The sequence below is a fragment of the Gymnoscopelus braueri genome (genome assembly GCF_963280865.1).
Source record: "Gymnoscopelus braueri genome assembly, chromosome: 15".
In the NCBI taxonomy this organism is placed as follows: domain Eukaryota; kingdom Metazoa; phylum Chordata; class Actinopteri; order Myctophiformes; family Myctophidae; genus Gymnoscopelus; species Gymnoscopelus braueri.
This window is the reverse complement of record NC_137620.1, coordinates 47,228,831-47,245,338: the sequence shown is the minus strand read 5'-3', so window position 1 is coordinate 47,245,338 and position 16,508 is coordinate 47,228,831. Positions and strand designations below refer to the sequence as shown.

Below are 16,508 nucleotides of genomic sequence, written 5' to 3'. Positions count from 1 at the left end.
TTTACGACATACGGTTCAAGAGTTATAGGCCAAAACGTAAAGGGGGCTGTTATAGCGCCACCATGAGGCCGACTGGTGTAATTATTCTTTCAATAATTTCGGACAAAATTATGAACCTCCCCTCCAAATCTGGTAACTCTAGCTCTTACGGTTTCTGAGAAAAAAATACTTGAATTTGAGTTTTTTCACTTTTCCATTAAAGCGGATGGGGAAATTTAATGCACTAATAAATCAATATCAATTAAACTATTTAACCAATCTCTTAGCAAAATACAAGCACACGATTCCCGGTGAAGCCGGTCATTTTGACATATGACACGACATTTGGGAATTAAAACTGTGGGAGGAGTAGCACGGCAAAGTATGTTTATCTAGAAAGAATAATAAAGTTCATCAAGTACTATAGTCTGGTTGCCCTGTTAGGGCAACCACACTAATAAAGAGTATAGAGTACTATAGTCTGGTTGCCCTGTTAGGGCAACCACACTAATAATAATAAAGTGTGAGGATTACTATAGTCTGGTTGCCCTGTTAGGGCAACCACACTAACTAGACGCGTCGCAATTATGGGAAATTGCAAAGTGTGGTTGCGCCGTTGCCGGTCGCAGGTTGCCGCCGCCCGGACTTGAGGAATATGCTTGGAGGAATACCGTCGGAGGTCGCGTGACGTACCATTCGAATTTGGTGCTGATTGGATCCTGTGTTCGTGATACATGGCGTTTTGATTTAAAGAAATAGGCCCCTCCCACAAATGTAGCGGGCCAATGACATCGTCATGTCACTCCTGAGATCACCTGCTTTTCAATTTGAGAGGAGTGATCCCCCCAAAAATCATGTTTTTGCATCAAACGGTTACGTTTTGCAGAGTTGTGGCGCCCCCTATGGGTCAAAGTGGAAATGCTTTTGGGGATTTGTTGAGTAAACCACCCTCGACATGTGATTCAAATTTGGGATCGATTGGACGTTTCGTTCGTGATTTTTGGCATTTTTGGTAAAACGGGCTCCTCCCGCTAACTTTGGAAGCCAATTACGGACGAACGGTAAGGACTATCAAAATGCCATTTGGATAGGTTTATCGCATAGGTCCATAGATGACCTGTACCGATTTGTGTGAGATTTGGACAAAATTTGTAGGAAAAGGAGCAAAAAGTGTGTTTTGAAGAAAATTCAAAATGGCGGAAAATCTATCCAGACGCAAATGGGCGTGGAAGATGCGTAGTGACCCAAGGAATCCAGGGAAAAATACATTTTGATTTTACGACATACGGTTCAAGAGTTATAGGCCAAAACGTAAAGGGGGCTGTTATAGCGCCACCATGAGGCCGACTGGTGTAATTCTTCTTTTAATAATTTCGGACTAAATTATAAACCTCCCCTCCAAATCTGGTAACTCTAGCTCTTATGGTTTCTGAAAAAAAAAAACTTGAATTTGAGTTTTTTCACTTTTCCATTAAAGTGGATGGGGAAATTTAATGCACTAATAAATCAATATCAATAAAACTATGCAACCAATCTCTTAGCAAAATACAAGCACACGATTCCCGGTGAAGCCGGTCATTTTGACATATGGCACTAAATTGGGAAAAATAAACTGTGGGAGGAGATGCGGGACAAAGTATTGTTGTCTAGAAAGATTAATAAAGTTCATCAAGTACTATAGTCTGGTTGCCCTGTTAGGGCAACCACACTAACTAGACGCGTCGCAATTCAGGGCAATTGCAGAGTGTGGTTGCACCGACGCTAGTCGCGGGTCGCTGTCGCCGGGACTCGAGGAATACGCTGGGAGGAATACAGTCGGAGGCTGTGCCAATTACTTTGTCACGTAACTCCTTAGATCACTTGCGTTTCATTTTGAGAGGATTGATCCCCCCAAAATAAGGTTTTTGCATAAAACGGTTACATTCTGAGCATTTGTGGCGCCCCCTATGGATCAAAGTGGAAATTATTTTGGGGATTTGTTGAGTAAACCACCCTCGACATGTGATTAAAATTTGGGATCGATTGGACGTTTTGTTTGTGATTTTTGGCATTTTTGATAAAACGGGCCCCTCCCACTAACTTCGGAAGCCAATTACGGACGAACGGTAAAGACTATCAAATTGCCGTTTGGATATGTTTATTGCATGGGTCCAGAGATCATGTGTACCGATTTTTGTTAGATTTGGACAAAATATATGGGAGGAGGAGCTAAAAGTGTGTTTTGAAGAAAATTCAAAATGGCGGAAAATCTATCCTGACGCAAATGGGCGTGGCCTATATGGGGAGATGCGTCGTGACCCAAGGAATCCAGGGAAAATGAAATTTTGATTTTACGACATACGGTTCAAGAGTTATAGGCCAAAACGTAAAGGGGGCTGTTATAGCGCCACCATGAGGCCGACTGGTGTAATTATTCTTTCAATAATTTCGGACAAAATTATGAACCTCCCCTCCAAATCTGGTAACTCTAGCTCTTACGGTTTCTGAGAAAAAAATACTTGAATTTGAGTTTTTTCACTTTTCCATTAAAGCGGATGGGGACATTTAATGCACTAATAAATCAATATCAATTAAACTATTTAACCAATCTCTTAGCAAAATACAAGCACACGATTCCCGGTGAAGCCGGTCATTTTGACATATGGCACTAAATTGGGAAAAATAAACTGTGGGCTGTGATGCGCTTGAAAATATTGTTTATCTATAATATTAATAACTAGAAGGTACTGTTCCTGAAGAAACAGTGTGGGATCGCTAAGAATGTTGATGGTATTGAGTATTGATAGTGTTAGAGTTAAAGGTTTGAAAGGTTTAAAGGTTTGAAAGGTTTTAAAGGTTCTAAAGTTTTGAAAGGTTCTAAAGGTTTGAAAGGTTTGAAAGGTTTAAGAGGTTTGAAAGGTTTGAAAGGTTTAAGAGGTTCTAAAGGTTTGAAAGGTTCTAAAGGTTCTAAAGCTTTGAATGGTTCTAAAGGTTTGAAAGGTTTCAAAGGTTTGAAAGGTTTAAGAGGTTCTAAAGGTTTGAAAGGTTTAAGAGGTTCTAAAGGTTTGAAAGGTTTAAGAGGTTCTAAAGGTTTGAAAGGTTCTAAAGGTTTGAAAGGTTTGAAAGGTTCTAAAGGTTCTAAAGGTTCTAAAGGTTCTAAAGGTTCTAAAGGTTTGAAAGGTTTGAAAGGTTCTAAAGGTTCTAAAGGTTCGAAAGGTTTGAAAGGTTTGAAAGGTTTGAAAGGTTTGAAAGGTTTAAGAGGTTCTAAAGGTTTAAGAGGTTCTAAAGGTTTGAAAGGTTCTAAAGGGTATTTACTTTAAATTATTTTTAGTCACTTTAGTTACTTTAAAGTATTTTTTACAAATTTTTACAACTTTTAAGTATTTTTACTATTTTTTTCAACTTTTAAGTATTTTTACTCATGTTGAGTACTTTTAAGTATTTTTACTCAGTATAAGTACTCTTAAGTATTTTTAATCAAGGTACTTACTTTAAAGTATTTTTAGTCATTTTATTTACTTTAAAGTAGCTTTTACTAATTTTTACAACTTTTAAGTATTTTTACTCTTTTTATCAACTTTTAAGTATTTTTACTATTTTTTTCAACTTTTAAGTATTTCTACTCATTTTGAGTACTTTTAAGTATTTTTACTCAATATAAGTACTCTTAAGTATTTTTACTCAAGGTATTTACTTTAAAGTATTTTTAGTCACTTTATTTACTTTAAAGTAGCTTTTACTAATTTTTACAACTTTTAAGTATTTTTACTCTTTTTATCAACTTTTAAGTATTTTTACTATTTAAAAAGTGAAATATCTCTAAAAGTACAAATTATTTCAAAAAATTCTAATGGTAGCCAATATGTCCTAAGTAGGCTGAACGTTATAGAGTTGAAACGGAGTTTCTATCTAAAAGTATGAATTTCTCCATTGAAATGAATGGGAGTTTTTTAGAAGTAAAAAGTGAAATATCTCTAAAAGTACAAATTATTTCAAAAATTCAAATGGTAGCCGACATGTCCTGAGTAGGCCGAATGTTGAAGAGTTGGAACGGAGTTTGTAGCTAAAAGTATGAAGGACTAGTTAGGGGCCAAAAAACGGTGTTGACAATAACAGTAGTGTGATCGCTTTAGCGATCCCACAACTAGACGCGTCGCAATTATGGGAAATTGCAAAGTGTGGTTGCGCCGTCGCCGGTCGCAGGTTGCCGCCGCCCGGACTTGAGGAATATGCTTGGAGGAATACCGTCGGAGGTCGCGTGACGTACCATTCGAATTTGGTGCTGATTGGATCCTGTGTTCGTGATACATGGCGTTTTGATTTGAAGAAATAGACCCCTCCCACTAAAATAAATAAGCCCCTCCCACAAATGTAGCGGGCCAATGACATCGTCATGTCACTCCTGAGATCACCTGCTTTTCAATTTGAGAGGAGTGATCCCCCCAAAAATCATGTTTTTGCATCAAACGGTTACGTTTTGCAGAGTTGTGGCGCCCCCTATGGGTCAAAGTGGAAATGCTTTTGGGGATTTGTTGAGTAAACCACCCTTGACATGTGATTCAAATTTGGGATCGATTGGACGTTTCGTTCGTGATTTTTGGCATTTTTGGTAAAACGGGCTCCTCCCGCTAACTTTGGAAGCCAATTACGGACGAACGGTAAGGACTATCAAAATGCCGTTTGGATAGGTTTATCGCATAGGTCCATAGATGACCTGTACCGATTTGTGTGAGATTTGGACAAAATTTGTAGGAAAAGGAGCAAAAAGTGTGTTTTGAAGAAAATTCAAAATGGCGGAAAATCTATCCAGACGCAAATGGGCGTGGCCTATATGGGGAGAAGCGTAGTGACCCAAGGAATCCAGGGAAAAAGACATTTTGATTTTACGACCTACGGTTCAAGAGTTATAGGCCAAAACGTAAAGGGCACTGTTATAGCGCCACCATGTGGCCGATTAGTGTAATTATTTTTTCAATAATTTCGGACTAAATTATGAACCTCCCCTCCAAATGTGGTAACTCTAGCTCTTACGGTTTCTGAGAAAAAAATACTTGAATTTGAGTTTTTTCACTTTTACATTAAAGCGGATGGGGAAATTTAATGCACTAATAAATCAATATCAATTAAACTATTTAACCAATCTCTTAGCAAAATACAAGCGCACGATTCCAGGTCAAGACGGTCATTTTGAGATATGGCACAACATTGGGGGATAAAAACTGTGGGAGGAGATGCGGTTCAAAGTATTGTTTATCTAGAAAGTGGAATAAAGAGTATAGAGTACTATAGTCTGGTTGCCCTGTTAGGGCAACCACACTAACTAGACGCGTCGCAATTCAGGGCAATTGCAGAGTGTGGTTGCGCCGATGCGAGTCGCACAAGTTTGCCTCCAAGATGGAACCCAGGTAGGTAATTTCCTCCTTTCTTGTGATAACATCATCACCCACTTTGATCGTGAAACTCTCAGCCTTGCTAAGGTTAGGACTGGACCCAAAGAGGATGGATTCAGTTTTACCCAGGTGTAATGAAAGTTTGTTGTCAAAGAGCCAGATGCAGATCTTGTTGAGTTCAGAGCTGATAGTTTTTTCAACCTGCAGCCTGTCCCTGTCCGAGACCAGCAGAGCAGAGTCATCTGCGAACAGGAACAGTTTGCAGTCGCAAAAGCTGAAGACATATCATTCACATATATCAGGAACAGTAAAAGTCCTAGTATACTTCCTTGAGGAACACCACAAGTCACTGGGAGGGGAGGGGACTGGGTGCCGTTTACTTCCACCACTTAACGCATCAGGCACTAGGGATAACTGGGCACTAAAACCATCTGGGTATTAGGGACATGTGGACTCCTACAGATTTTATCCAAACATCAGGCAAATCGGTACACAGTATCTCTATAGCCATTAAACAAAACGGGTCATTCAGATTTTTCAGATTGGCTAAGAATGGCTTCAAAAGTCTGCAGGAGTGCTCTGTTTGGAACAAAACGCCTCAAATCATGAACACAGCTGCAATTTCCGTGAAATTGTGCACGCAAAATCTCACAAGGCAGAGGAAGAAATGCGACTTGAAAATGTTCAAACGCTATAACAGGCCGATTCGTGTTTTTACCTATAACTGCACCGATCAGTATTAAGCTTTTTACGTACACTCCTAGAGGCCAAGGGAAAACCATTGCCCTGCATTTTTCACATCTGCCTTTTATAGACCACCAGGAGGCCGACCTATGAAAAATACATTTTTGGGTGTTACTCCTTCAGATTTTATCAGCTTTTTCTTAATACCAATCACGTCACTCCTGATATCACTTGTGTTTCAATTTGAGAGGATTGATCCCCCCAAAAATCATGTTTTTGCATCAAACGGCTACATTTTGCGCATTTGTGGCGCCCCCTATGGATCAAAGTAGAAATGCTTTTGGGGATTTGTTGAGTGAACCACACTTGACATGTGATTACAATTTGGGATTGACCAGACGTTTCGTTCGTGAGTTTTTGGCCTTTTTTGTAAAACAGGCCCCTCCCGCTAACTTTGGAATCCAATTACGACCGAACGGTATGGACTATCAAAATTCCGCTTGGATACGTTTATCGCATAGGTCCAAAGATCCTGTGTACTGATTTTTGTGAGATTTGGACAAAATCTGTAGGAGGAGGAGCTAAAAGTGTGTTTTGAAGAAAATTCAAAATGGTGGAAAATCTATCCAGACGGAAATGGGCGTGGCCTATATGGGGAGTTGCGTCATGACCCAAGGAATCTAGGGAAAAAGAAATTTTGATTTTACGACCTACGGTTCAAGAGTTATAGGCCAAAAGGTAAAGTGGGCTGTTATAGCGCCACCATGTGGCCGACTGGTGTGATTCTTTTATTAATAATTTTGCAATAAACTATTAACCTCCCCTCCAAGTCTTGTAACTGTAGCCCTTACGGTTTCCGAGAACAAAATACTTGAATGGGAGTTTTTGCAATTCCCATTAAAGTGGATGGGGAAATTTAATGCACTAATAAATCAATATCAAAAAATCTATCTATACGGAAATGGGCGTGGCCTATATGGGGAGTTGCGTATTGACCCAAGGAATCTAGGGGGAAAAATATTTTTATTCTACAAGCTACGGTTCAAGAGTTATAGGCCAAAACGTAAAGTGGACTGTTATAGCGCCACCATGAGGCCAACTTGTGTAACTATTTTTTTAAATAATTTTGCAATAAACTATGAACCTCCCCTCCAAGTGTTGTAACCCTAGCCCTTACGGTTTCTGAGAAAAAAATACTTGAATGGGAGTTTTGTCATTTTCCCATTAAAGTGGATGGGGAAATTTAATGCACTAATAAATCAATATAAATTAAACTATGTAACCAATCTCTTAGCAAAATGATAGCACACGATTCCCGTTGAGGCCGGTCATTTTGACATATGGCACTAAATTGGGAAAAATAAACTGTGGGAGGAGATGCGGTCTAAAGTATTGTTTATCTACATCGAAACTTTATCTATAACAATAGTCTGGTTGCCCATTCGGGCAACCACACTAACTAGACGCGTCGCAATTCAGGGCAATTGCAGAGTGTGGTTGCGCCGACGCGAGTCGCGGTTCGCTGCCGCCGGGACTCGAGGAATACGCTGGGAGGAATACCGTCGGAGGCTGCGCCAATTACATTGTCACGCAACTCCTGAGATCACTTGCGTTTCATTTTGAGAGGATTGGTCCCCCCAACATATGTTTTTTGCATCAAAAGGTTACATTTTGAGCATTTGTGGCGCCCCCTATGGATCAAAGTGGAAATTATTTTGGGGATTTGTTGAGTAATCCACACTTGACATGTGATTCAAATTTGGGATTGACTGGACGTTTTGTTCGTGATTTGTGGGCTTTTTTGTAAAACGGGCCCCTCCCGCTAACTTTGGAAGCCATTTACGGACGAACGGTATGGACTATCAAAATTCTGTCGCATAAATACCCATCGCATGGGTCCAGAGATCATGTGTACCGATTTTTGTGAAATTTGGACAAAATATATGGGAGGAGGAGCTAAAAGTGTGTTTTGAAGAAAATTCAAAATGGCGGAAAATCTATCCTGACGCAAATGGAATGAAAGGAATCCAGTGGAGAAGAAATTTTTATTTTACGACCTACGGTTCAAGAGTTATAGGCCAAAACGTAAAGGGGGCTGTTATAGCGCCACCATGTGGCCGATTAGTGTAATTATTTTTTCAATAATTTCGCACTAAATTATGAACCTTCCCTCCAAATCTGGTAACTCTAGCTCTTACGGTTTCTGAGAAAAAAATACTTGAATTTTTGTTTTTTCACTTTTTCATTAAAGTGGATGGGGAAATTTAATGCACTAATAAATCAATATCAATAAAACTATGCAACCAATCTCTTAGCAAAATACAAGCACACGATTCCCGGTGAAGCCGGTCATTTTGACATATGGCACTAAATTGGGAAAAATAAACTGTGGGCTGTGATGCGATTGGAAATATTGTTTATCTTGAATAATAAAGTGCGAGGATTACTATAGTCTGGTTGCCCTGTCAGGGCAACCACACTAATAAAGTGTGAGGATTACTATAGTCTGGTTACCACACTAATTAGCACTGGGTGTAAAAAATAGGGTTACAAAAATCGTGGGATAAAAATGTAAAAGAAAAAAAAAAACATCACTTTGGTTTAGTGGTAGACAGTGGTGGAAAAAGTACTTTAAAAAAAAAAACGTAAGTAAAATTATCAATACTGCAATGTAGAAAGTAAAAGTCCTGATATTCAACATATACTCGAGTAAAGGTACAAAAGTATTGGTATCAAAATGTACTTAGAGTACCAAAAGTAAAAGTACTCATTATGCATAATGTCCCGTTTCACAAGTTTTCATTTGTGTACAATTTAATAAAACATCTTTTGAAAATAGCAGATCTACAAGCTCACAACACGTTGTGATGTGACATGTTTTGAGCTTGGTAAATTAAGTGGTAATGTATGTTTTTTTAATAATAATAAAAATCTACAAAGTAACTAATGTTTTCAAATAATTGTAGGGTAAAAGTACAATATTTGTCTTTGAGATGTTGTAGTAAAAGTATAGAACATTTGAAATACTCCCGTAAAGTAAAAGTAAGTGTTACAAGTTTAACATTTACTGGAGTAAAAGTATTGGTATCAAAATGTACTTTAAGTCCCAAAAGTATAAAGTACTCATTATGCAGAATGTCCCATTTCTCAACTGTATTCAAAAATATTTTGAAAATAGCAGATCTACAAGCTCACAATGTGTCGCATCGCCACACATTGTGAGCTTGTAGATCGGCTATTTTCAAATGGCCGAAATCTATATAGGGCTGAAGTGATTACTGTATGTTACTAGATTTAATAGTGGTGTATAGTGGTTGTTTTTGTCTCTTTTTTGCTTTGTTTAGTTTTTTCTTCTGTTGTGTATGTGGTCATGTATGTCTTGTATTTTTAAATGGAAAAGAAAAGCTAATACAATATATTTAAAAAATGATAATAAATAATGTGTTTTATGCTATTGTAATTAACACTGATTCAATGTATTGATAAACACTAATTGTAGCTACTGACATGTTTGCCAGTAGTTTGAGGTAGTGTAGTTCTTATTGGTTTATTCTTCATTATGTTTCATTATGTATAGTTTAATGTAAAACACAGCAGTGGTGTAATTACCACACAAACGTCTACATACATGTAAATGTAATGATATAAAGTCATATAAATTAATTTAACTAAAACACTTCATAATCCTGGCCACTGGCCAAGTTACACACCACCCTGCATTTATGCACAATAACACAACATATTTAACACACACACACACACACACACACACACACACACACACACACACACGCACGCACGCACGCACGCACGCACACACACACACACACACACACACACACTATCTATCTTAATATAAATTAAACATTACACATTAATATCTCTACACTAAATCCATGTTGTTTTGTTTTAAGGACGACTGATTGGTTCATCTCAGCCTGTGATGGCCATGGTGGGAGATGATGTCATCCTTCCTTGTCACCTTGAACCTCCTGTCAACATGGAGAATGAGACGGTGAGGTGGTACAGACCTGACCTGGGGTCATCATCATCCGTGCACCTTCTCCAAGATGGACGTGTGAATTCTGAGCGTCAGAACCCGTCATACAAACAGAGAACGTCTCTGTTTCCTGAGCAGTTGTCTCATGGTAACATCTCACTGAAGCTGACCAGGGTGAAGTTCTCAGATCAGGGAACATACAGGTGTTATGTTCCAAACCTGAACCACCGCTACCGTGACATCCGGCTCTTCCATCTTGGTAAGATTTACTGTTCAAAACATGGATGAAAAACAACAATAAAAGAGAATGACTAAATAGGGGCGTAAGAGACCGTTGGAGAACCACTGGTCTAAATAACATCTTAATAACATTATGTTGATACAATATGATGGTGGTGATAAAAGTCTTCAAGTGTACTTAAGTATAAGTATCAATTCTGCAATGTAGAAATACTCTGTTACAAGTAAAAGTACGGAATTAAAAAAATACTTGAGTAAAAGTACAAAAGTATTGGTATCAAAATGTACCTAAAGTACCACAAGTAGAAAGTACTCATTATGCAGAATGTCCCATTTCACAAGTTTTCAAATGTGCACAATGTATTCAAATCTTTTGAAAATAGCAGATCTACAAGCTCACAATGCGTCACAGACGAAATGTATGTAGTGGTTAATGTATGTTTTGTAATAATGATCAAAATTTACAAAGTAAATAGCAACTAAAGTTTTCAAATAATTGTAGTGGAGTAAAAGTATAATATTTCCGTCTGAGATGTAGCAGAGTAAAAGTAAAAGTACGGAAAGTTGGAAATACTCCAGTAAAGTAAAAATACCTCAAAATTGTACTTAAGTACAGTACTTGAGTAAATGCACTTAGTTACTTTACACACTGGGTCTGAAGGACTTTCAGTTTCTACTTCTCCCCGGGGGAGCGGGTTTTGGGGAGAGACAGAGAAGGACTCTCCATGGAAAACAAAGTCCTGTGTCTACCCGACTTGACTTTTTCTTTTTACTAAATAATCAGTGTATATAGAATAATGTCGCTCCAGTATAGCAAAACATCAGACCATGAAATAAACATCTGTCTGTCTACCGTCTCCGGCCGTGCAGTGAACGGGACTCCTGTCTCCTCTGCGTCGACACAGCGGGGAGACTATAGAGCCGACAGACCGCAAAAAACAGGAAATACTGCAACATCATTTTTTCTTTTTACTTGTTAATTTGTGTATATAAAATATAGATTCCCTGTTGAATCTCCTAATTACACCAACATTGTTCTTGTGAAGCTGTACAGTTAGTTTGAGCTTTTTTATTAAGATGAATAAGTTCACTTTTGTCATTTCTGGCAGGCGCGCTCTACCAAACAAATTTGGCACAGTGGGTGGTTTTAGAATCCGCTATGGGCTTTCGCAAACGTGTGTGGGCAAGATAGCAATTTAATATACATAGATATAACTAATATCGAATATAAAATGTGCAGGTTTTATGTTACAGTATCTATAAATAATATCCTATATTAAAATTGGCTTAAAGACGTAGTTAAATCACACTTTTAGAGCATACCCTCGGTCATAATGAGGACATATCTATCAATAGATAACAATTTAATTATTATTTTTTTGTATTTTTATATCAAAAGTCCCTAAATTTGATTTTTAATTAACTCCCTGTAACACAAACGTACTGCATAATGACATAGATAGACTTTTATGAATATAAATGCAACATTCACCCGTTTGATTCCCATAGCTCACGTTCTTCCACTCGCACCTGATTTTAATTAGAGACACTGGGCTGCTAGTTTTTTATCCAACTCAAGATGACGGCCAGATGGCGCATTACTCGTTTTAAACTCAAACAGTACATAAGATATGTATCTGAAAACACTGGAGGTGAGAAATAAGCAGCATAGAAGACATTCTTCACGCTGACCCTCTCTTCCTCCTTCAGGCTGTATGATTTGCAGGCCTTTGCAGGATAATGCCTTCCCATAGCCCAAAGGGATGGGACCTTCTGATTGGTTCACAAACATACAGGCTACCTTTTCAGACTGAAACTTCAAAATAAAATGACCGAAAATGCCATTTCACTCTGACTTAAAGGAGCAGTTCACCCAAAAAATTGCTTATTTTCTATCAATTACACACCCCATGAAGCCTTAATTTCATGGATTTTTTTTTGTTTTTGTGGCATTCCTAAGACAATAATTTGATGACCGTGTGTATTTCCGGTAGGAGACACAAATAATCTACTTTGTGTCTCCTACCGGATACATTAGCCGGTAGGAGACGGGAATCAAATTATTAGCTTAGGAATGCGACAAAAACAAAAAAGAATCCATGGATTCAAGGCTTCATAGGGTGTGCAATTGATAGAAACTCCTCCTTTAAAGGGAGGACCAGCCGGCCAGCTGGCAGACGTCACGCTCATGTCACCATGACTCAGCCATAACCATATAAGGAGTCCCCAATGCAGCTACGCCTACATATGGGGTTAACCTCAATTTGTCCTCATGGTGCAAAAGAATCAGTCAGCTCCATATATGGGCACAAAAGGGGGCATGCCCAAATATGGCCATATACTGATGACATCAGGGATCTCCAAATATGGGAATAAAAGAGACAAGGACTGACAGATACAGAGGTCTCCATATATGGGCATATCAGTTGGATCGGCGGTGCAACATAGATGTGTGAGTATAGGTGTGACCAACAGTGTTAAATTGGAGCTTGCAATTTAAGTACCAAAGTAAAAGTACTCACATTTTCCAAAGATTGTCAAGCTTTTTCCAAAATATATTAGCAGATCTACAAAAAAAGTTAAACACAGCAATGGAAGTCATAATATACCTCAACCTTTTAAAGTTTAAATGGAGTAAATTAAAGCATGCTGAAGTAACATGATTGTAAAGAAAAAGTGAAAGAAAAAGGGGTTTTCAGTTGAAACAACGGAAACAAAATGGACTTTCCCATAGACTTTTTGAGGTGTTTAAAGTTAAATATGAAAAAGACTATAAAACATTTAAAAAAGAAACATTCAAGCATGCACGTGTCCACAGTAAGCTGGATTTCTTTTACAGTTTGAATGGAGTTTCTAAGTGAAAGTATGTAGGAGTAGTTAGGTGCCAAAGTTTTGGGGAGAATAATAAAGAAATAGTGAGCCCCGGCCCCCTCACGTATTAGAAGGACGATATCAGTCAACAGAACCAAGGACGGGTGTTTTTAATGAATCTATCATGGTTAAAATGGAGTTTGAAGTTACTATGGGATTGTATAGGAAGGGGGCGTGTCTGATAAAATGTATATCAAATATCTAAATATTGAATCAAGCAACTAAATGTAGTGGAACGCAGTGAGCTGGGATTGAACCCAAGGCTCCCACTCGCCAGTCATACCAATAGGGCTGAGCCCGATTGGCAGGTCTGTTGCACGCCACTTCTGGCTAATTTGACTGTGGGGGCTACAATCACCCCCCTGATCTTTGGAGCGCGTCCTCGCGCTTCACACTTCACGCCGCGGACCACCGTACACGACGTCCCTCATGCGAGGATATTACGCTCCTCGTCCTGCAGACTACGCCAGATTGAAGTGGAACGCAGTGAGCTGGGATTGAACCCGAGGCTCCCACTCACCAGTCCGACGTTTACCAGTCATGCCAATAGGGCTGAGCCCGATTGGCAGGTCTGTTGCCTTCCAGTTCTGGCTAATTTGACTGTGGGGGCTACATAAAACCAAAAGCCTGAGACGGAGACAGACCGAGACACAGAGAGACAGGCAGAGAGACAGACACAGACACAGATAGAGATAGAGAGACAGGCAGAGACACAGACACAGACACAGACACAAACAGACACAGGCAGAGAAACAAACAGATAAGTTTACAGACAGACAGGCTGACAGACAGACAGACAGACATATGCACGCGCGCGCACACACACACACACACACACACACACACACACACACACACACACACACACACACACACACACACACACACACACACACACACACACACACACACACACACACACACACTCACTCCATTTACTGTGGATTGACCCCTGAGCACCCCCTAGAGCTCACCCCTGCACACACACACACACACACACACACACACACACACACACACACACACACACACACACACACACACACACACACACACACACACACACACACACACACACACACACACACACTCCATTTACTGTGGATTGACTTGTGGATGGTTCAGGTACATAAATAGGATTCAGCTCCACCACTCTTTTTCTTACTGGGAAGCTTGGGGTCCATATTTGATAAAGATAACATGACGTAAACGTCAATTAATCTCCTTCTCGGGAATCTCATAACTCTCCTCTCTTACGTTGCTGCTCTGTTTACAAATGTACTGGTGATGGGGGCGGGGCGGAAAGCCAAACAAACCATTCACGTCTTGATCCTTCCAAAAAAAAAACTTCTATTACTGACATTTGGACCAATCCAACTAACAGGCACCCATGTCTGACAGCGCTGTGCTAAGTCGCCAGCCGCCTAGAGCCTAAAAAAAGAAAGAAAAGGAAGACAGACAGGCCAGTTGAGGCAGGCCAATCAGACGGCAGGCCACCGGGCATTGTCCCGCCCCTCCTGGCGGCCAATCCGGGCCTGGATCCAACACTGACCTCTAGTGGTAGAAAGTAAACAATACATAAACATCACTTTGGTTTAGTGGTAGACAGTGGTGGAAAAAAGTTTTTTTTTTTTTTTTTACTTAAGTAAAAGTATCAATACTGCAATGTAGAAAGTAAAAGTCCTGATATTCAAAATATACTCGAGAAAAACTACAAAAGTATTGGTATCAAAATGTACTTAGAGTACCAAAAGTAAAAGTACTCATTATGCATAATGTCCCGTTTCACAAGTTTTCATTTGTATACAATTTAATAAAACATATTTTGAAAATAGCAGATCTACAAGCTCACAACACGTTGTGATGTGACATGTTTTGAGCTTGGTAAATGAAGTGGTAATGTATGTTTTTAGCGGTGCCAGCCGCTCTACATTTGACCGTGTGTGTTTGTCCGTCCGTCCGTCCGTCCGTCCGTCCGTCCGTCCGTCCGAGCACGGCATAAGCAACTGCAGCTGATTAAACACAAAACAGGACACAGTGCAACACATGCGCCACTTAAAGACATGCACGCACACACACACACACACACAGGCTAGTGCGCACGTGTGTGTACACACACACACACACACACACACACACACACACACACACACACACACACACACACACACACACACACACACACACACTAAAACGACCGATCTGCAATGTGAGTACAAATATTTAAAAGTAAATACCTTGAGTAAAAATACCTAAGAGTACTTATATTGAGTAAAAATACTTAAAAATACTCAAAATGAGTACAAATACTTAAAAGTTGAAAAAAAAAAAATAATACTTAAAAGTTGATTTTTTTTTAAAGATACTTAAAAGTTGTAAAAATGAGTAAACAATACTTTAAAGTAAATAAAGTGACTAAAAATTATTTAAAGTAAATACATTGAGTAACAATACTTAAGAGTACTTAAATTGAGTAAAAAATACTCAGTAGTACTCAAATGAGTAAAAATACTTAAAGGTTGTTAAACTTTGTAAAAAATACTTAGACATAGTTAAAATGAGTAATTATACTTAAAAGTTGGTAAAAAACTGTACAAATACTCTTTTAGTACCGCCTCAATACCAGCACCCACACATCAAATAGAGTAGTACCATCTGAATGCCAGCGCCCACACATCAAATAGATTTGTACCGCCTGAATGACAGCACTCATCAACCAGAGTAGGCACCGCTTACTCACACTGGGTGTGATTATTCTTTTAAGAATAATAAAAATCTACAAAGTAACTAATGTTTTCAAATAATTGTAGGGTAAAAGTACAATATTTGTCTTTAAGATGTTGTAGTAAAAGTATAGAAATTTGAAATACTCCCGTAAAGTAAAAGTACGTGTTAGAAGTTTAACATTTACTGGAGTAAAAGTATTGGTATCAAAATGAACTTTAAGTCCCAAAAGTATAAAGTACTCATTATGCAGAATGTCCCATTTCTCAACTGTATTAAAACATCTTTTGAAAATAGCCGATCTACAAGCTCACAATGTGTCGCATCGCCACACATTGTGAGCTTGTAGATCGGCTATTTTCAAATGGCCGAAATCTATATAGGGCTGAAGTGATTACTGTATGTTACTAGATTTAATAGTGGTGTATAGTGGTTGTTTTTGTCTCTTTTTTGCTTTGTTTAGTTTTTTCTTCTGTTGTGTATGTGGTCATGTATGTCTTGTATTTTTTAATGGAAAAGAAAAGCTAATACAATATATTTAAAAAATGATAATAAATAATGTGTTTTATGCTATTGTAATTAACACTGATTCAATGTATTGATAAACACTAATTGTAGCTACTGACATGTTTGCCAGTAGT

The 16,508-nt window shown here is 38.7% G+C and overlaps 2 protein-coding genes across 2 annotated transcripts in view; one reads left to right on the top strand and one right to left on the bottom strand.

Moving 5' to 3' along the window:
* Positions 1-16,508, bottom strand: part of brms1 (BRMS1 transcriptional repressor and anoikis regulator) — a 144,142-nt gene that overhangs the window by 51,985 nt on the left and 75,649 nt on the right. The gene's annotated exons all lie outside the window — the stretch shown is intronic.
* LOC308101604 (uncharacterized protein) overlaps positions 1-16,508 on the top strand; it is a gene marked incomplete at its 3' end in the record, with an annotated part of 78,459 nt that overhangs the window by 14,525 nt on the left and 47,426 nt on the right. Inside the window, exon 3 of the mRNA XM_080451024.1 lies at positions 9,947-10,291. Within this exon, the coding sequence (XP_080307150.1) occupies positions 9,976-10,291 (316 nt within the window). The 5' untranslated portion in view covers positions 9,947-9,975. The remainder of the gene's footprint in view (positions 1-9,946; positions 10,292-16,508) is intronic.